Here is a 21037-nt window from a genome sequence, read left to right on the forward strand (position 1 = left end):
ATTCCCCTGGACTCTTGCGACCTCTCTTTGGAGAGAGAGCAGTAGCTTATGGTCAACTGTGTCAATTATTGCAGAGAGGTCCAGGAGGATGAGAATGGATGTCTGTCCTTTGACAACAGGAGATCACACATCAGTGCCACTAAAGCAGTCTCCATTCCATGTCCTTGCCTAAACCCAGATTGTGCCAGGCCTAGGAGATTAGCTTCAAAATGATGAGTTTGAAGTTAGCCTTTGGCTAGCCTCTTTGTTCAGCAACAGAAGGCTTGATGCTGGAAAGTAGGTAACTAGGATTGATATATCCAGGGTTCCGTGTTGTTTGGACTATTGGGTATTTGAAAGAGGAAGGAATGATTCCTTCCCTGAGTGAAACACTGTCTATATCAGTCATGAAAATGCAATTCCTTCACATTTCAAAAATTTCAAAAAATTTCTGTCTAACTACCGTAATTAAAATGAAACGTTTTGTTTCAGGTCAGTTCAACTCAAGTCAAAATGTTAGGTGTCTTGAACCTAACTGAAACATGTTGTTTCGAGTCAATTTGACATTAAATTGCATCTGCCTATAGTACCACAGTTTCTCACAGGAGTTTTAGGTCAGTTCATGCTCCCAGCCTTTCCTATGGGCCAGGTCCTTTGGCTGGAATACATCTCTCACGATGCTCTACAATGACCCCTCTAGCCATGCAGTGTGGTAAATCATGGGAGTTATGTGACTGTGGTATATTATGGAGATATAGTCCAGCCAAGGAGCCCAGTCCATAGGGGCGGGGGAGGGAAGGGGAATTAGAGCATGAGCCGTCTGAACTACAACTCCCAGGAGGCACTATGGTACCATAGGCACAGACAGTTTAGTGAAACAAAATATTTCAATTTGGTTCAACACCCTGGAACAAAATATTTTGACATTTTGAATTAAAAAATTAGAAATTTTCATTCCATGGAAAAATGTTGATACTTTGACTTTTATCCCGATTTGGGATGAAAACAAGTGTGAAAATATTGAAATTTTCTATTGTTGCTCCATTCTATCAGTGCATTTCAGATTCCCTAAAAGTCAAGAATACAGCAGGTTGGGGTTCTCTCAATTTCAAGGCAAGAAGTTTGTGATGCAGTTTTACAGACTAACATTCTTCAATGCCTACTTTGTGCAAAATTTCTTTTTTTCATTAACTTTTGATAGTACTAGAGTTGTACACTGAGAACCTAAACAGAATTGAGCCCAATTATGTTAGCCCCCTGTAAAAAACATACAATGGGATGCTCTCTGCCTTTAAGATCTTAAAATCTAGGGAGAGAGGTGACAAAATATGCAGGGATGTAGTCAGATATATCCACTTGTATACACATAGTTAAACACATTTGTAATTTTTCTATAATAGATCATCAGTCACGACTAACCTCAGATACCTCTCAAAGCATCATTAATCTATACCAATAAAGACTGATATTTTAATTGAACTAGAGAAAGTACTATTTCCTACTGTATTGCTTTAATAGTTTTATAAACTGGTGGGAAAAACAAGTTTGCAACATTTGGGTATAATTTCAGTCCTTTGTAACATATATTAGCATATTGTTACAGAGCTTCTCATCATGTAGCCTTGAGCATTAAAATGTTATTACATCTTTAATGTACTGAAAAATCCAATTTAAAAGGTTTCTTACATACCCTTGAGGTGGCCTTAAGGGTCTAGACTTACATTTCAAGTCAGTGCTGTCCTTAATAGTCAGTCTGAGTTACTGTGTGTGACAAGGTTACTTAGATAAATCTGGAAGCAGCAGCAGCAACAGTTTTACTGCTAAACTAGCTCACAGATTTCTCAAACCTCACTAGAGATATCTGCACCCACTGCCACTGAAGTCAGGAAGAGTTTGCCACTGGCTTCAAAGGGAAATGGATCTGGCCCCAAATGATTGCCACTCACTCAGTAAACTTGCTTTAATCAGGATCCGAAATGTATCAAGTGGAGCAGGATTAGAAGTTAATTAAGACACTGAAAACACTGCCGCTGTGAATCCAAACTGCCCCCAAGCTCAGACCCAAAGCTTATGAGACAAAGGGGAATTCGGAGCTGTGATAAGATGTAAGTCTAGCCCAAGGCAGGTTCTTTGTGTAACAGACAGCAAAATAAAGAAAAGGAGAGAGAGTCTCTAATGAAGTGTCTTAATTTGTTTCCATATGGCCTATATAACAAAGTAGTGCAAGAATTCTCAATGAATGAGGCTAGTATCAGCCATACACTTCGTAAGTAAACTGTATTGGCACAGTCATTTTTCTTTGGTGTTTAAGTACCACAGTGATAGGCATTGTAGAAATACCTGAGCTAGACAGTGTGTTTTCTCTGGGACTTCTGGGACTCAAAATTTTGTATAGTAAGGCTATTGGGGCAAGCTTTGCTCTTACTTACAACCATGCTGCTCCAGTGACTTCACTGGGCCACCATGGATGTCAGTGAGAGTAAAGTGGTCAAATGCAAGCACATACATTGCAAAAATCTCTAAGAGCAAGATTCTGTCTCTGTGCCCATGGATATGTAAGAGTAAGCAGGACTTGCATCCTGGGCAGGGAGGGTAGGTGAGTGGATCAAATCTTGGTTCCACCTCTGTATTTATTCTCCAGAACAGCTGACGTTGCCTGGGAGGTTGGGATAAGGTCAGCAGGCTATTATTACCAAATGTGAACAGCAGGGTGATTGTGATAGGAGGCAGCAGGAGGGTAACTATTACTCAGAACACTGCCACATGGAGGTGATGTATCTTACACATAATCGTTGCTCAGGACTGTGCCTAAAATCAAAATCTAGCACCAAGTCCATGAAATCAAGAAAGTAGAGCTAGCCTCCAGCTCCATCCAAACTACAGGACTGGTTTTGACTAAAAGGGTCAAAACTCAGGGACACAAAAGAACAAAAAAATATCTGGCAGGATTTAACCAGGACCCTTTCTCGAGAGAGGAAGTAGTTCAGGGGTACCAAGTCACATAACACCTTTTGGGGGTTTCTAAAGAAGTTAGACCTGCCTAAGTTGCCCTTAGGGATAGTATGACTTCTAGAAAGACAGACATAGATGTGGAGTGTTTGTTGTTTTCAATTATTTTTCTCTAAAACCCTTTTTTCTAGTGCTAAAATGAACAATACCTTTGTGTTAAGGAGGCTGTTTTGTCCCACCCCACAGGTCACAGACTCCTATAAAAAAAAAACAAAAAAACAAAAAAAAACCACCCCCATGAGGGGAGCAGCTCCCAGCACTGGTGCACAGTCTACACTGCCATATTAGAGTGCTGAAACTTGCATCTCACCCCTGAGTGAGAAAGTTTCAGCGCTGTAAAGTGGCAGTGTAGACGAGACCTTAGTGTGGGAGAATTGCAAAATTCCATCTGAAAATAGGTAAAGGCACAAGGCTCCACTGCTGAGAGGGTTCACTCAGAGAAACCAGAAAAGCGACAGCGGGACAGCTGCAACTGTGACACCCCTGTTTGTGAGTACTGAGTATAAACCATTCAGTAACATTGTACAATCTGCTTTCAGTCTGCTTGGCTACACTTGTGAGTTACAGCACATTAAAGCAGCCCGGGCTCACTAGCTCACTCCCCATCTACACTGGCAAGGCAGGTAGAGCACTCTGACTCCGCAGCTACAACACTGTTGGTACTCCACCTCGGCGAGTGGAATAATCTTTGCTGCACCCCCGCTGGAGCGCCACGGTGCCAGTGTGGATGAGGTGTTGCATTGCTGTGCTCTGATCAGCTTCCGGAAATGTCCCATAATCCCCTTAAGTCAAGTGGCCACTCTTCTCATTGTTTTGAACTCGCTGTAGGAATGCAGATATGCCATTTGAAAGCTCCGTTTCTGACATCCGGCCGCTTATGTGCTCCGAGACAGATAAATGTGCTCCAAGACAGATTAGTCTGGAATGCTGTGTGTGAGAGAGGCAGGGGGTAGGAGGGGGGTGCTGCTGTCTGAATTTACAAGACAGCATGCTGAAATACTCTGTCCCCCCCAAAAATCACTCTCTCCCCCACATACACACAACACACTCCCTGTCACGCTCCACACACACACTCCCCCATTTGAAAAGCATGTTGCAGTCACTTGCATGCTGGGATAGCTGCTCATAATGCACCGTCCCAGTGCCGCTGCAAGTGCCGCAAATGTGGCCATGCCAGTGCGCAAGCAGCTGTCAGTGTGGACAGACTGCAGTGCTTTCTCTACTGTGCTCTCTGAAGGCGGGTTTAACTCACAGCACTCTACATCTGCTAGTGTAGCCATGCCCTTAGATCCCAGCATAGAGAGTCACTTCTATAGAAATGGCAGCCTCCTGTCACTTACTATAACTAAAATCTGAATGATCTGTCACTGGTTGAGTCACAGGGTGATGTTTTATGTGCAGGAAGAAACATGGAGTGGAAAAATCTTAATAAGAAGCGGGGAGTGAAGCTTCCAGTACTAAAAACCGTGGAGGTCATGATTCTTTGCTTAGATTGAACAGCCAGAAGCGTCACTAATGAGGATAACAGCATTGAGCATCAGGAAAATAGACAAACTACAAGGATTTTGAGGGGAATCATATTTTAAGTTGGCTTTCTTTCCTGTTATACATTCTTGAACTATAATTCAGATATTGTGGAATGGCTGTGGTTTTTTAGCTGCACATCTGATTGAATGGATAGCAGTCAGCAAAGTGCAAGTTTCAACTATATTTAAAATGTTGTTTTATAGTACATAGTATTGTCCAGTGGCACCAAGTGTTTGTTTTTTCTAAGAGGCAAATAGTGTCCATAGGGTAAATATAGTAGTTTCCTCTTCACAGGACACCTCATTCAATGTTTGTCTCTCTTCCCAGTTCAACAGTTGTCCCAAATAGAAGATACAATTTTAAAATAAATAATACACCAAAAATAAAGAAAAGAAAATGATGCTCACCTTTTTAAAACTTAAATATTTATTTAAGTACTGAATAAAATTAGAGCTCAAAATGTCAAACCTATTTAACGTGGTTAAACACCATTTAACTACTAGATACTTACTGAATGTTTCCCAATTAGGTAGAATTTGTGATAATTACATAATCAATAAGCAGCAGTCCTTGTCATTTGATATAATTAGGCTCAAAAAAATTCCCTTTTGAGAGATCCCAATAAAATCCCACTGTAGCATGTCCTGAATAAGGCTCTGATCCTACCAACACTTATACATGTATTAATCTTTGCACATGTGAGTAGTCCCTTTAAGAGGAGGGGACAATCTAGCCCTTTCTAGCTACGCATGGCTGAATTTTTTTGAAAATTTGACCACCCTCTACCCCCGCAAAAAAAAGAAAAGAAAAAAAAAGACCCCAATTCTGTGCAATTTGCCATGTCTCAATCTGTTCGTATTTGTGACGCAAGGTTTTCAGTTACATCTGAGACCTCATTCCAAATTTATGGTAAATTACTTCTTGAGTGACAGAAACCATAAACACTCAATCCTAAATATTCATATAATATAATTTTCCTGCATATTACTTGAATTACAGTCATGCATATTTCATAATATCCAGGCAATACATGCAATCCAGGGTCTTATTACACACCTCAGGAAGATTCATAGATTCATTATGATGATCTATTTTGACCTGTATAACAAAGTTTGGAAAACTTCCCTAAAATCATTCCCGGAGCAAATCTTTTAGAAAAACATTCAATCTTAATTTTAAAATGGTCAGTGATGGAGAATTCACCATGACCACTGGTAAACTGTCCCAATGGTTAGTTACCCACACTGTTAAAAACTTATACCTTATATCCATTCTGAATTTGTCTAGCTTCAGCTTACAGGCATTGGATCATGTTATACTTGTTTCTGCTAGGTTGAAGAGCTCATTATCAAATATTTGTTCCTCATGTAGGTACTTATAGACTGTAATCAAGTGACCCCTTTTCTCTTTGTTAAGGTAAACAGGCTGAGTTCCTTGAGTCTATAACTCAATCCTTTAATCATTCTTGTGGCTCTTCTCTGAACCCTTATAATTGACAATTTGGCATTACTTTCAATTCTTAATCGTCCAGGAAACGTTCATGTCCAACAATTAAGACATCTGTGGTCAAATTATGGTTGCACAGAAGTTAGGGACAGGAGGGGAAGAGATTATAAAGGACTGCCTGTATGTCCTATGCAGAAGTCAGACATAATTTGTGTGCAACTGTAACAGGATGGTAGATTCCGGGGCTCCGCAAAGGGATACAGCATGCTTCTGATGAGTCATTTTGATGTCAGGTGCATGAAACCATGCATAGAGATAGAATTGCTGGGGTTTTGTTTTTGTTCTTGGGGGAGGGGGGACATTGTTTGTTTTGTTTTGTATTCTGCTGAGCCATGCTAGCAAAAGGATTTTATTAACTCAGACATGAGGACTTAGATCTCTCTCTGAAGCAGCGGCAGCTAGGGATTAGGATGAGGAGATCCTGCAGGAGAAATCTCTGGGCTAGCCTTCCATGAGGAGGAAAGTGAAGGGGCTCTATTTGGAGTGTGGCTTGAATGTAGATTGCTTGTTAGAAGCTGGGTGAGCTGCTTTATAGTGAGATGCAGTGTTCTGTGATCCAGAAGGTGATGTATACATGCCCTTTGTTCCAGGCCTCCCCTGTGAAAAATTTAGATTTTGCAGGGAACAACATTAACACATCTGAAGACATTATGCCTGGTCTGCAAAAGCATAAAATATCTAGCTTCTGAGGATCATAGCGTGTATCACCTTTATTACTTGTTGTATAGCTTTGAGAGAGAGAGAGAGCACTGACCCTTTAGAACTTCAATATGATATACAGCAAGCAATAATTATAGATCTTTGTTAAACAATCAAAGCCATTGTGCCATGGAAAAAAAGGCATCGTTTGCATACTGTTTGATGTATCACAGATTCAAATAGACACAAAAATCCTCATTCTGATCCAGAGCCACTCTGGAGTTGTATCTAGGCAACATAGATCAGACTCTAGCCCAATAGCCAACTCTCTCTTTTTTCTATATCTATAGATATTTATGTAAATGCTGGCATTTTCTCTAAGGTAATTTGTGAAAAACAGGATGAATACATTGAGTTTGGTGAGAGTTTGGGAGTGGGAAGGGAATGCAGGACTCCTAAGTGGCTTTAAGTTCCTGCACTTAGAGTAAGTGCTCAAAATGCTCTCTCGGGGGATTCAATGCTATTATTTCATTTCATTTCTCCTCTATTAGGGCCTGATTCTTCAAGGTGCTGAATCCTATGAGAAGATCAGTACTATGGACATTAATGAGGGGTTGAGGGCCCTCTGTGTCTCTCAGTATCATGCCCTTGTAGTGGGCATAGTTAAAACTTTTCTTTTACCAGTGGGTAAGAGATCACCAATTCTAGCAGTATTCTTCACTATAATAATTATTGGGAAGAGCTGCTCAAACTGATTATTTATTTCTGGTAAAAAGAATGAAAAGCTTTTAAGCTGTGCTCATTCTCCATAGCATTTTAGAATATATTTTTTAATATAATGGTTTTGCTCATTCTGGGTACCAATTGTGCTCTTTCCTTAGCCTCTTTTCACTGTCTGGGTTATGTTAATCAACAAAACTTTTTCAAAGGATTAGCTCAAAGTAGCAGCAAAATTGTACCATATGAGATGAAGTTTAACAGACAATTCTGAATTTTTTTTGAAAATAATTAATTTGGGCATTGTAAAATTACAGGGGGATGAAGAGGTGAGCTGAGATTTAATATCAGCTGCTGCTGAATCTACAATCCATTATATCAATAAAAATATTTTTTAGTGCAAGGGCTTAATGTCAGTTTGTAGCAGCAGGATTGATACTACATTGGCCTATTGGTTCAATAGCCTGTGAAGTAAAATAATTTACGTGATAGACTCAGCCATTAAAGTAAATCAATCAACCCAAACTATTACTTTAAAAAATATATATCAAAGTAAATGTGTACTGCTTAGATAATAGATGCCTGCAAAATTATTTTTAAGATTCATATTATCACTCCTTTTCAAGAATGCTATCTATACTCCATTGATTCAGAAGGTTTTACATGATACGAAGTAAAGTTATAGAAGAGCTAGTCATTGGAAATAACTTTGGATCAAGTGATCACAAGTTGATTAAGTTTAAATGAAATGGAAAGATAACCAAAATCAGCTTGTTTTAAATGTACAGATTTTGGGAAATTAAGGGAATTAGTTAAAGTCAGATGGACTGAAGAGCTCAATGACTTAAATGTGGAGGAAGCTTGGAATTTCTTCAAAGCAACTACACAAAAGCTATCTGAAATTTGCATCCCAAGTAAGGAAGAAAAATGTAGAGAGAAACTGCCAATCCAAATGGATGAATTAGACCTCAAAAAGATAATTAGACGTAAGCAGAGAGCCTATAGGGTCTACCAGAAAAGAAAATTAAATCATGGAGGTTAGAAAATGTAGGAGTAAAATGAGAATTGCTAAAAGCCTATCTGAATTAGGTTTTGCCAAGGAAATTAAAATAGATAAAATATTTTTCAATTATAAATAAAAAAAGAATAAGGAAGGATGAAGTTGGAATGCTATGCAATGTGGATGGAAAGGAGGTTAAAGATAATCTAGATATGGCCCAAAAACTAATGGATACTTTGCTTCTGTTTTCAGTAAGCCAGTTGGTGGCTGCCAGGTTTGTGGAGATGGCAGGTACAGATGGGTGAAGACAGAGTTGGAACCCAAAATTTAAATAGACACTGCCCAGTGGAGACATGATCTGCGTTACTGTAGGTGAATTTTGCTTAGGGCAGGACAGCTGACCAGTCATTCTGGTGATCATTTGTAAAGTACTATAGATGTCATTCTAAATCCTGATTCATTCTCTCAGACTGGCCATCGGTCTATGGGTGATAGATGGAGGATGTGTAGGTGCAGATCCAAGCAGCAGCAAAGTTTTGTGCCAGAACCACAACACAAATTGCAGACCTCAGTCAAGTAGTCTGTCTGGGGAGCCCATGGAGATGGATAAAGTGTGTCACCAGCAGTCAAGACATCTCTTTAGTGATGGGCAGGTGTGCAAGGGGGGCAAAGGAGGGCATTTTGGTTAATTGATTGACCATGGTGAGGATGATGGTGTATTCGTCAGACACAGGGAGCTGCTGCACTATAAAATCCAGGGTGATGGCTGCCCAAGGTTTTGCTGAGGACTTTGCAGGTATTAGAGCTCCAAGGGGACTTGTGAGTGGCCACTTGGTCCAACTTCATACTTCCACTGCTCACATCCTAGGCCATCAGAAGTGGCTAATCAGGTAAAGGATCTTGAGGTGGCTGAAGTGGCTTGCTAGTGGGAAGTCCTGACTGAGACTCAGGACCTCAAATCAGGGATACCCCGGTGGAATGTACAGATGACCCTTGACAACAGAGGAAATAATCTCATATGTGATGTTGCCTTGCGTCCTACCTCAAGTTCCTTGGGAGAGTGTTCCTACCCTGTTGCTAAGTGGATCAAAGACAGGAAGTATTGGGAAATGGTGGTATCCAGGAAATTGCAGGGTTTGAGGATGTGTGGTGGCTCTGTGCTTGAGGGGAGTTGGCTGGTAAGATACTCCCCTTTTCAGTACAAGGCTTCAACAGCCTTGTTCTGGGCTCTAGGGTGACAGATGCTGGTGACATTAAAACAGGTGAAGAACAGGGTCCAGCAGAGATGTCTTTGGTTTAGCACCTTAGACTTAGATGTACTGGTCTAGGACGTCATGAGATATTTCATAAACTGGAAAGTGGCAGGGGCATTTGTGAGACCGAATGACATTGCCAAGTATTCATAATGGCCATATCAGGTTTGAAAAAAGCTGTCTTCAATTCATCTCTGCTCTGATCCTTACCAGGTCGATAGCTCCACACAGGCTGAGCTTGGTGAATATATCAGCTGACCACACATGGTCCAACATCTCCAGGATGAATGTGAGGGGCTACCAGTTTCTGATGATTATTTGATTGAGGGCCCAATAATCCATGATAAATCCTGGATTCCATCTTCCCTTTTGATAAAAGGAAGAGGGGTCCTGGTAGGAGATGTTGATGGCCAAATAAACCTCTTTCCAGATTCTTCAGGAGATAAGGAACAAAGAGTAACCAGTTCTGGTTTTTATTACATAGATGTAGCATAGGGTATTTTGGCCTCAGGCTGTAGCTCAATCAGACAGTTATAGTCCTGGTGGGATGATAAGATGTCTGCATTTCTTCTCAAAGTTGCTGTACTTAGCAAGAAGAGCAGGAGTTGATCCTGGTGATGGTAGCACCTAGCTACAGCCAGAGTCCAGAGATTTCCTGGCAGTGGCCCAGTCTCTGGCCAGGATCCACTGGGCAATGTACATAGGCAGACTTGAAGACAGAATTCAGAGCAGAAACTGATTTTGCATTCCTACCGCAGACATGCAGTTCATAGATTGCCAGCCACAAGACATCAATGATTATGGGGAAGTGTGGTGAACGGATTCCATGAAACCTTACAATTCTTCAGTGATTCTGGATAACAACTTGCAAAGGCACAATCTCCTGTGTCATTGGGTCCAAGGACAGGAGCGAGTCATCTACAGACTCTCAGATCAGGGGTTTGGATTTGGCTGCACTGTGATACCCAAGGCAAGTGTAGCATTGGTGTCCATGAAGTTGTTCACTGTCCTGGTGTTCACAAGTACCCGTTCTGGGAGAAACTCATTGAGGCGAACCTGGGTTGTGGAAACAAACCTGAACTTGAAGGTGTAACAAGGACTAGCCATTCCTTCAGCATGCTTCAGTAAGGGGATGAATGGCTCATGGCCCACCAAGACTGGCTCCCTTTGCTGTGTCTGGGCTCAGTGATTTCACAAATTTTGCTGGACTGTGGCCCATGATGGGCAGCCAAAAAGTGCATGACCGGGTTCCCCACAGTAGAAACAAACTGTGGTTGCAAGAGCAGTCTCTTTCCTTGGAGTCATATGGATGTGGACTGCACTGAGTTGCATCGACACTGGGCTGGGGACTGTTACCAAGGAGTATTGGCAGGGATATGGCACAAACCCCTTTCTTTCTGTGCATCACTCAAGCAGTTTGTCACTGAGTACAGCAAGGTCGGCAAAGGCATCCAAGTGGGTCAGGGTTCCCATGTAAGCCAGTACATCTTTGACTTCCTTGTATAATCCCCATTGAAGCTGGTAGAACTGGGCCACCTTGTTTTACCTGGTGTCAGAGATGATTCGTCTTAGGTGGGTGACATAGGAGGTGACCAACCCCTGCTCCTGTTGGAGTTTTTGCAGGGTTGCTCTGGCTGAGCGAGTACAGTGGAGGTCACTGAAAATGCCAAAAAAAGAAAAAGGAAAAGAAAAAGGCTGAAGGAAGGTAGAATCGTAGAATCATAGAGCCATAGAAGATTAGAGTTGGAAGAGACCTCAGGAGGTCATCTAGTCCAAACCCCTACTCAAAGCAGGACTAACCCCAACTAAATCATCCCAGCCAGGGCTTTGTCAAGCTGGGCCGTAAACACCTCTAAAGAAGGAGATTCCACCATCTCCCTAGGTAACCCATTCCAGCGCTTCACCACCTTCCTAGTGAAATAGTTTCTCCTAATATCCAACCTAGACACCCCCACACACTGCAACTTGAGACCATTGCTCTTTGTTTTGCCATCTGCCACCACTGAGAGCAGCCTATCTTCATCCTCTTTGGAACCCCCCTTCAAACAGTTGAAGGCTGCTATCAAATCCTCCCTCGCACTTCTCTTCTGCAGACTAAATAAGCCCAGTTTCTTCAGCCTCTCCTCATAAGTCATTTGCCCCTGCCCCCTAATCATTTTCATTGCCCTCCACTGGACTCTCTCCAATATGTCCACATACTTTCTGTAGTGGGGGGAAAAAAACTGGATTCAATACTCCAGATATGGCCTCACCAGTGCCGAATAGAGGGGAAAAATCACTTCCCTCGATCTGCTGGCAATGCTCCTACTAATGCAGCCCAATATGCCATTAGCCTTCTTGGCAATATATCCAGCTTCTCCTCCAGTGTAATCCCCAGGTCCTTTTCTGCAGAACTGCCACTTAGCCAGTCGGTCCCCAGCCTGTAGCGGTGCATGGGATTTTTCCGTCCTAAGTGTAGGACTCTGCACTTGTCCTTGTTGAACCTCATCAGATTTCTTTTAGCCCAATCCTCTAATTTGTCTAGGTTTCTCTGGACCCTATCCCTACCCTCCAGTGTTATCAACCTCTCCCCCAAGCTTAGTGTCATCTGCAAACCTGCTGAGGGTTCAATCCATCCTATCATCCAGATCATTAGTAAAGATGTTGAACAAAACTGGCCCCAGGACAGACATCTGGGTCACTCCGCTTGATACTAGCTGCCAACTAGGTGTCTCAGTTCATCAACACTGGGCTTCCTTGTTCTAGCACGGATGTGGCCCAGTCTAGCAGCTCTTCTGTTAGGAGGCTAATTACAAATCCTACCTTAGCTTGATCAATGGGATAGGGCATGGAGCAGTGGAGGAACTGCAAATAACATTGATTAAGAATCCCCATGAATTGTTGGTCTCTGCTGAAGTGTTCATGGAGGTGAACTGTCAGCCCCATTTGGAAAATTGCAAAAAAAAATTCATTTATTTTTCAAAACAAGATTTTGTTTGAAAATGTTTAATAAAAAAGGATATATTTCAGTGATGTGGATAATTTTTATACAATATTTTAATTTCTAAAAAATCACAATTTTTCTATGAAAACCTTTTTCATTCAGAAAACTTTTAACCAGTTCTATAGAAAATAGTACCTCCTATATCTGAGAGCTGCACATCATCGGGATTACATAGTCCAGAGCTAATATCAGTATTGTCTTTGTCTGATTTCCGCCCCCCGCCCCTCCCTCGCAACATGTATGGAGGTCCTCATTGTCCACATAATGTCCTCCTGTGCCCAACACACAGCCATTGCAAGTGCTTCTCCAAATTCATCCATCAGGCAGTTTAGCACTTCCAGCTAGGGTGTGATTCCCAGTTCAAGGAGACATACCTGCAGCAGCTCTAATCAAGCTAATATTCTAAAAATATAGAGTATAGTCACAGTGGCATTTGGATGGGCTACCCGCCCTGAGTCTGTACCTAGGGTCCTGCATCGGTATATACTCAAGGCTGCTAGCCTGTGTCACAGCTACATTCTATTTTTAGCATGGAAACTTGATGAAAGCTTGCACCGGTATGTCTCTCTGTGCTGGGAATCATATACCCTAGCTTGAAAAATAGACATATCCCTAGATCATGCTAACATGGCTACCAGGAATATCCAATACATGTCAACCTAGTCTCCTTTTGGCCACATGAGCAATTCAGGCCTCCCTCTCCCCCCCCATCAAAAGGCAGGCACCCAGATGGATGATAACACGCCAGGGTAGGGCTTGGGTTCCTTTGCTGAAGCTCCTGTTGCTGCTTGTTGTTCTTCTTCGTCATCATTATACTGATATTTATTTCTATCGTGTTAGTGCCTAGGAGCCTCAGTCATGGACCAGGGCATCATTGTGCTAGGCACTATACAAACACAGAACAGAAAGAGCGCACAAGAGTCATACCTGGTTTCAAGAGCCCTCCAACTGCAGTCCTTGCCAGCGTAATGAGTCACTGTCTACTTGTGAGCCGATGTACAATGTTGTGTCTCAGAATCCAAGACAAGAGAGAGGGGCTCATCAGTCCTGTCCCATTGTGCCTACCTAACAAATCATAAGAGTTCAGATATGAACAAGTGCCTTTTCTTCACATCAGCAGCAGAATGGAGTGCCAGGACTCTGATTGTCATGACTTTTGTTAGTTTGTCAGACATTTAAAACTATATATTTAATATAACTCTTAGCTTTTAATTCTGTACATGAGGACATTCAGTTAATTTTCCATTGTTCAACCACCTACAGCATAGCCAAAGTCTACCAAATAATAAAATAGGAAAATGTCACATACCTACTTCCCACCCTGCTAAAGATCTTGTAAGTCAGACATCTGGACTGTGGTATCTCTGGGAGTAATTAGCAATATGTTTTAGCAATTGATTGTTTGATTAAACATTTACAAAGGCCTAAAATGTGGTGTCCTTTGACTGATGAGTTAGAACCTTGCAGATCTATTCATATGCAAAAAATGCACAATGCCTCGTTACAATTTCAGATGGAAAAGACAGCCATCTGGTCCCATATCCTTTCCTCCCTTCTCCTTCATAAACACTGAAAATAACTACAAAGCTATTTATATTTGCAAGTAAAACAAAACCAAAAAACCACATCTCTTTAGTTACATAGTAGGTGCTGTTACATTATAGGTGTCACAGCCATAAGAACCTAGGGACTCTTAACTCCTTAAAAGTTAAATTCCCCACTAGAATTTTCTTTCTCTGGAGGAAAAATTCTATTGAATTATACTGAGTTCCTGCGGAGCGGAAATCACTCCCTGTTGTTAATTAAGGAAACTCAGGTAGACTGTTGTAAATGTAAGCCAGTGGAATGTCTCTGCACACACTCAACATTTGTCTAAATCACGAAGGTCTCTTCCTTGAGAAAACTCCTCCAGTGTGGAGTCTAGCCCGGGCCCCTGGATTTGGACTCTACACTGTCTCAAAAACAGCCATCCCTATACCCCTTCCTTTGAGTGCCATACACAAGAGGAGGGAGAACCAGAGTTGGAGTTGACTCCATGTTCACCAGGGAGTAGGCCCTGCAGCCTGCCACAGTATGTATGTATGGCTGTTTGTGCGTGTGTATGTGTAGTCTAATTTTCAGTTTAGTAGAGAGAGTCTGAATGGTTAGGAATACAAGACTAGCCAAGGAACAAAAACTATACTAACACTTTAATTTGTACAAAAGATACTCTATACTGGGGTTTCTAAATTCTTCAGAACATATGGAAACTTTTCTTACTGCCGCTGAAGTTAATGACTAAACTTCCATTGACATAAACAGGGTAGGATTGGGCCCAGTTCTCACATAAAAAGCCACATTTTCTCAGTAAAAATATCCCATGGGGCTTGGTCATCTGGCAAGTAATTTTGACTTTAATCTGCAAAGTTAACTCCTTTCCTCTCTCACAGGCATAGCACACAAAATTACTGGGGAAATGATTGTATTGTAAATTACATCAACTGCTTTTTTTTTTATTCCCACAGGCACAACAGCTAACAGATCTGGAGCAAAAGCTAGCAATTGCAAAAGATAAGCTGGAAAAAGCCGCCCTTGACAAAGTAAGAATTTATGTGGGTGCTATAAACATGTTTAGCTCTATTAGCTATGGACACTTCAGTGTAACTTGACAAAGAAATACAAATTAAGGCATCAGTTCAGCAAAGACTTGCACATGCATTTAATGTACTAGGAATAGTCCCACTGAAGCACTGATTAGTTCCATTGACATAACATTTAAACTCAAATGTAGGGTTTTCAAGATTGGGATCAAGAAGATTAAAAGTAAACTGTTTGAGAAACTCATATCAAGCCGAATTCAAAGGTTACCTGCAACAAAGAGATGTTGATACTTGATCAACTTTTGGGCTAGATTTTAGCATTTAGCCACAGTCCCTAGCATGATGTAGTGCAGATGTATATAACCCCATGGGAATGATTGAGCCACAGTCCATCTCTCACCTGGCAGTGTAGAGGAAATGTGCAATCTCAAGGGATAGCTTAGCTTGTACGGCATTCTTCCCTAAGGGCACCCAGCCAGCTCTGCAGGCCAGTTATTGGTTGTGGAGTATTGCACAATGGATTTGCCTCACCCAGCTGCTTTTGGGGTGTGTGGAGGAACAGTCGTTGATCTCCCACAAGTGTGGAACTGTGATTGTCCCTGGACTTTCAGTGAGGTGGGCTTGAAGGGTCACTGAACCCTTCCCAAACTCCATTTGCATGCTCACAAAGGTCAGGTACAGTCTTACACTTTGTGAGTAATAGACCTAGTTAGAACTAGTCAAATTTTTGCCGCTGAATGTTTTTCCATTGAAAAATGCTGATTCAACAAAATTGAGATGCTCTATTGGACATTAGAATACAGTTAGAATTCTAATTGAGCAAACCAAGCACCAATTAGCTAAATTGTTGGAATAAAAATTACAAATGATTGGATGCTCACTAAGCAAATCAAGAACCAATTACCTGTATATAATGTATAAAAGTTGAGTTGATCAAGGTGAAACAAAATAAATGAAATATTTTTGACCTTATTGTAAGAAAACATTTCAGTAACATCAAAATGAAATGTCACTTCTTTTTTTTTTTCAAAATAAAATTTTAATTTATTGTTCCAATTCAGAACAAAAATAAATAAATTTCAGAATTTCCTGTGGAACAGGAATTTGGGGGTCTGATCAGCTCTAATTTTCACCAGTTGCTCTTCTTGTTTTGATATGGTAACTAATGTGATGACCACTCTGCATTCTCTCTTAAAGAATTAATCTAAGCTCTTATACTGTGGGAGGTGAGGAGGGGGGTAGAAGATGGAAAGAAATGGAGTGTATGAAATAGAAAAAATAGATACTACTATTATACAATACTAAGCATAATTCTAAAGTATTTTTATTAAATGTGTTTTATTTGAAAATCTTTGGGTTTCTGTGATTTGAACTTGTTATTCTCCTTCCACTGAGCTAGAAGGCTTTTTTCTTCATCAAATTAATGCCTCAATGTACTGATCTCACAATGTCAGCACAGTGTCTGGAGGATAGGAAAGACGATAGAAGAATGTGCAGTTTGGGAAATATAACTACTTTGGAAATAGATGGCATTGTACAGCTGCTATATAGCATATTTTGAACCACAGTCAGATACTTCAAATGTCAGCCAACACCTGAAGTTGGATCCAGATTGTTGGCGCCAATTATATTCCCTTGTGCCACTCTGATGATATAAAGGAAGCTTGAAACTGACCTAGTTGGCCAAAGGGTGATTCCCTGCCTATGCTTTATGTAACTGCCCCTCAGAAACCCAGTGCAGGAGATATATTTTGTAGAAGGGGAAAGGCTGGAGTGTGTTCAGAGCCATCACAGTCATCTATAAGAGGAGTCCTGGGGCTTTTCAGATTTATGAGTTGGCCTCCAGCAGCCCTGGGGATCAGGTGAGTACAAAAATCATATTAAAGCAATTCTCTTTCTTTCCTCTCACCTGCCCCATGTCAGGCCCTGCACTGTGAAAAGCTCAACCAGACTCAAAGATCAGGCCTTTACTCTTTAATGAGCCCTTAAACTCAGGCAAAATGCTTTCCTCTTGGATGATTTTTATTTACTTACTCTGGCAAGCCTACACAATCACTGCTCTGAGTTACAGATGTTTTCCCCACAGTAAGGATACAGGAAAACTATTCTGTTTTGTCCTTTTTTTTGGCTTTTAATCTTCTGTCCATTTCTTGTTTCTGTGATTATCCTCTTTCTGATATGAATAGGGCTTTTGCAATAATGCTTCATCACGCCCTGGGGAGTTTTCATACTGGTGGTTTTTTTCTTGAATACAACCCAAGTTGTGTTCTCCTGGGTACCAAACAAGTTCGTTTATGTGATTTATCTCTAGGTTCTAATTTGGTGGAAGCAAGATCATTTCTATTCTTCTCTAATAGATAACACATCATAGTTATCAGGACATAAAAAAAGATGGGGAAAAAAATCTCAGAATGTTTGTTATTGGTTACTTGGCTTAGCAGTGCTAAAGGCATGCCGAATAGCACTAGATATAAGCAGCTAAATTACTTCAGATACACCTGTAATGTAATGTGGCTCGTTCTCTCTATTTTACATGTTACTGTGTTTGGAACTATCTATCTAAGGTACTTATCTGGCCCCATTATCATAGTATCTGAGTACCTCATAATCTTTAGTGTATTTATCCTCACAACACTCCTTTGAGGAAGGGAAGTTCTATTAACCCCATTTTACGTGGAGGGAACTGAGGCACAGAGAGGCTGTGACTTGCCCAAGGAAGCCTTTGGGAGAGCAGGGAACTGAACCTAGAACTGCCAAATTCCAGGCTAGAGCCCTAACCATTGGGAAATCCTTCCTCTCTATGCTTACAGCACATCAGTTGGACAGTCTCATTAGTCCATAAGAGAGTGGTCTGCATCCCTTTTTATAAGACTGTTATACAGCTCCTCTGGAGCATCGTGCCACTCATCCAGGATACTCAGTATTTCTATCCAAATGGATTATTTAACTGTCTTTATTAAAAAGATCACTCAGGATCCAAGAATTGTGAATGGTAAAATGAGCTGCTGTTCTCACAATATGTAGGAGGCACTCCCTATAATTATACCATAACTCCCGGTATAATTATAGGAAGTGCCTCCTACATATTTTGAGAACAACCACCCATTTTACTATTCACAATTCCTGGATCCTGAGTGTTTTTTGTTTTGATCGGGACCATGGTAATTTTAAAATTTCCCAATCCAAACCAAACTATGGATATAACTATGTGACACCAGACACCTCTACCCCGATATAACGCTGTCCTTGGGAGCCAAAAAATCTTACCGCGTTATAGGTGAAACCGCATTATATCGAACTTGATTTGATCCGTTGGAGTGCGGAACTTGATTTGATCCATTGGATTTGATCCCCCTTCCCCTTCCCCCCCCCCAGAGCGCTTCTTTACCACATTATATCCGAATTCATGTTATATCGGATGGCATTATATCGGGGTAGAGGTGTAATTGCATATGAGAGAGAGAATCTTTCTGCCACAATAAATACACTTGTGCAGAAATACTGAGGATCCTGAATGAGTTACACAATACTAGATACCCACATGTATGTGTGTGTTTGTATGAAACACACAAATGAACATCTGTTTCTCTCCAGCAAACTTAAAAACAAAGGCTGTTACAGCCCTGATGTTTGGTAGATTACACCTTAGTTCCTTTCAATATAAGTGGTCTTTACCAGGATGTCTTATTTAAGTGCAATTTTAAAGTTGCATGAGAATGGAAGGGAGTTTACTGTGACTTTCGCAGTCTGTTTGATGTGCAGTGTACATACTGTAATCCATGTGGCAATTATGTAAAGGGTGAGTTAAATTGCTTTAATTTCCTGTTTTAATAAGAAAGATTCCTACAGCTGTTGCCAAGTGTTTGGTTCATAGCAGAAAGAAAACAAGCTACACTGTTCACTATAGCCTATCTTTAAGAGCTGATGACTTCTCATTTTCCCCAGGAGTCACAGCTGAAAGCTCTGAAGGAGACTGTACAACTCTGCCTGTCTTCTGTTCTGCACAATCAACCACCCGCTACGAATATAATCCCTTCAAAACCAACTGAGAAGCTGACATCCCAAGTTACAAATGACTCAAAAGTTCCATTTCAAGTGACAAACACCAAGGTACAATTTCCCCCCTATTTATTTTTTTTAAAACAGCTTTGAGAGTTTGTCCTGTAAGACCATCAAAGTGGAACTAAGGAGGATTTTAAATTCATTGAAAGATCAGGATGAATTTGAAAATAATTCTAAGCCTATTTCTGATGTCACTAATGTTACTTTTAAAAAGTTGGAAAACAGCTACTTGTCGGTGAACAAAATTCTGTCTCTGCTGTTAAATGGAACCTGTTTTTTAGGAAGGTGGGCTTGTGAATACAATAATGGATTATATTAATTCATATTGGTTTTATAATTAATTGCCAGGCACTGAAAATTGTGTTTGATGTTCTATAGGCCTAAATGGCAAGAAAATTTCTGCCCACCATGTCTTCCAATATAGATGATACATTTAGAAACACAAGATGCAGTGGGAGGCCCAAAAGAAGGGAATCTCTCTTTATTTGTTTTTCTCGGTTTGCTGATTGATTACATTTGGGGGCCACGCAGAAGAGGTGGCTCTTTATGAGTGATCTCAATGAAAGCACACTGGGCTTGGGAGAATGTGCGAAGCATATAAGTGCTGCATGGAAGAAGGCATGAATGGAATTAAAAATGAGACAATTGGATCTAGTGGGCTTGAGCTTGGATTTAGATCTGGAAAAACATGGGTTCAAACCCTGTCTTGGATATTGATTCTACTCAGTGCCTGTGTTTTCTACAGGGTCCAATCTCAGGCAACCTATGAGCACACCTATCAGATCAGGTCAGCAGGAAAGATAAGTGGGAAATATCTAATTTGAAGGTCTTGTCAGGGTATGGGTCTCAATTAGACACTTGGCGCCAGGATTTAGGCAGCTGCTTACATGCCAAACAGTGGAAATGCAGGCACCTAGCAGACTTTGTTGGTGGAAACTTAGGTGCCATGGGAATTTAGGTATCTACAGAGTTAGGCAGCAGCTGTGTGTGTGTATGGGGAGGTGAATATCTAAATTTTAGACTTAGCAGTTAGGCATCCAAATACCATTGTGGATCTAGCCCCTAATCTTTGCAGAGTGTAAGGATTTTACTATGATCAATAACAGTGAAAAACAATTATCTTAATTTATATTTATTTTCATATTTTGCCCTCATAGCCAATTGTGTAAATCTAGGAAAAATTATTGGTTTCAATAGAGTTATTTGAGATTTGCAAAGAAATAACTGAGATTACATATAGTGTGCCCCTTTCATTCCAAAGGATCACAAAATACTTTCCTAAACTGCATATAGTAATCACTTCACCCACTGTAAAATGCAGCCATCTGTAAGGTGGGACATGGCAGCTGTATACGTGCATAATCTGGTTAGAATTTTAAACCAGGAATTAGTGAGTCCTTGTGTCCAATTAAAACTGTAGAGTAATTCAGTAGGCAGAATATAATTATCCAATTAGAAATTTGATGAGGACATGGAGTCTCACATAGCTATTCATGCAAAAAGTGCTGTGGAATCCTTAACAAGCATGCATGGTCAGAACCTTCTCATGCAAAAGAACAGCATCTTCAGGAACAAACATTGTGCCTTTTAATAACACCACACGATTACTGTTTCAGTGCTAATTTAGAAGAAAGAAAACTCCATACTCTGCTTCCTGCAATATCCTGGGATTTTCTTGGAGGTCATACAGACCATGCCCCACCTTGCTTAGTTTGTGAGATCTTAGGAAAACCCTAAGATCTCACAATTTCCTGAATTTCCTGAAATCCTATGTGTGCAGGAT

At 40.8% G+C, this 21037-nt stretch overlaps 1 protein-coding gene across 8 annotated transcripts in view; it reads left to right on the plus strand.

Annotated features, from left to right (window-relative positions):
• Positions 1-21037, plus strand: part of LUZP2 (leucine zipper protein 2) — a 431446-nt gene that overhangs the window by 344698 nt on the left and 65711 nt on the right. For all 8 annotated transcript variants that reach the window (XM_045012211.1, XM_045012213.1, XM_045012212.1 and 5 more), the window contains 2 exons: positions 15118-15192; positions 19138-19302. In XM_045012211.1, coding sequence (XP_044868146.1) covers positions 15118-15192; positions 19138-19302 — 240 coding nt within the window. The remainder of the gene's footprint in view (positions 1-15117; positions 15193-19137; positions 19303-21037) is intronic.

The sequence above is a fragment of the Mauremys mutica genome, chromosome 4, assembly GCF_020497125.1.
Source record: "Mauremys mutica isolate MM-2020 ecotype Southern chromosome 4, ASM2049712v1, whole genome shotgun sequence".
Taxonomy (NCBI): Eukaryota; Metazoa; Chordata; order Testudines; family Geoemydidae; genus Mauremys; species Mauremys mutica.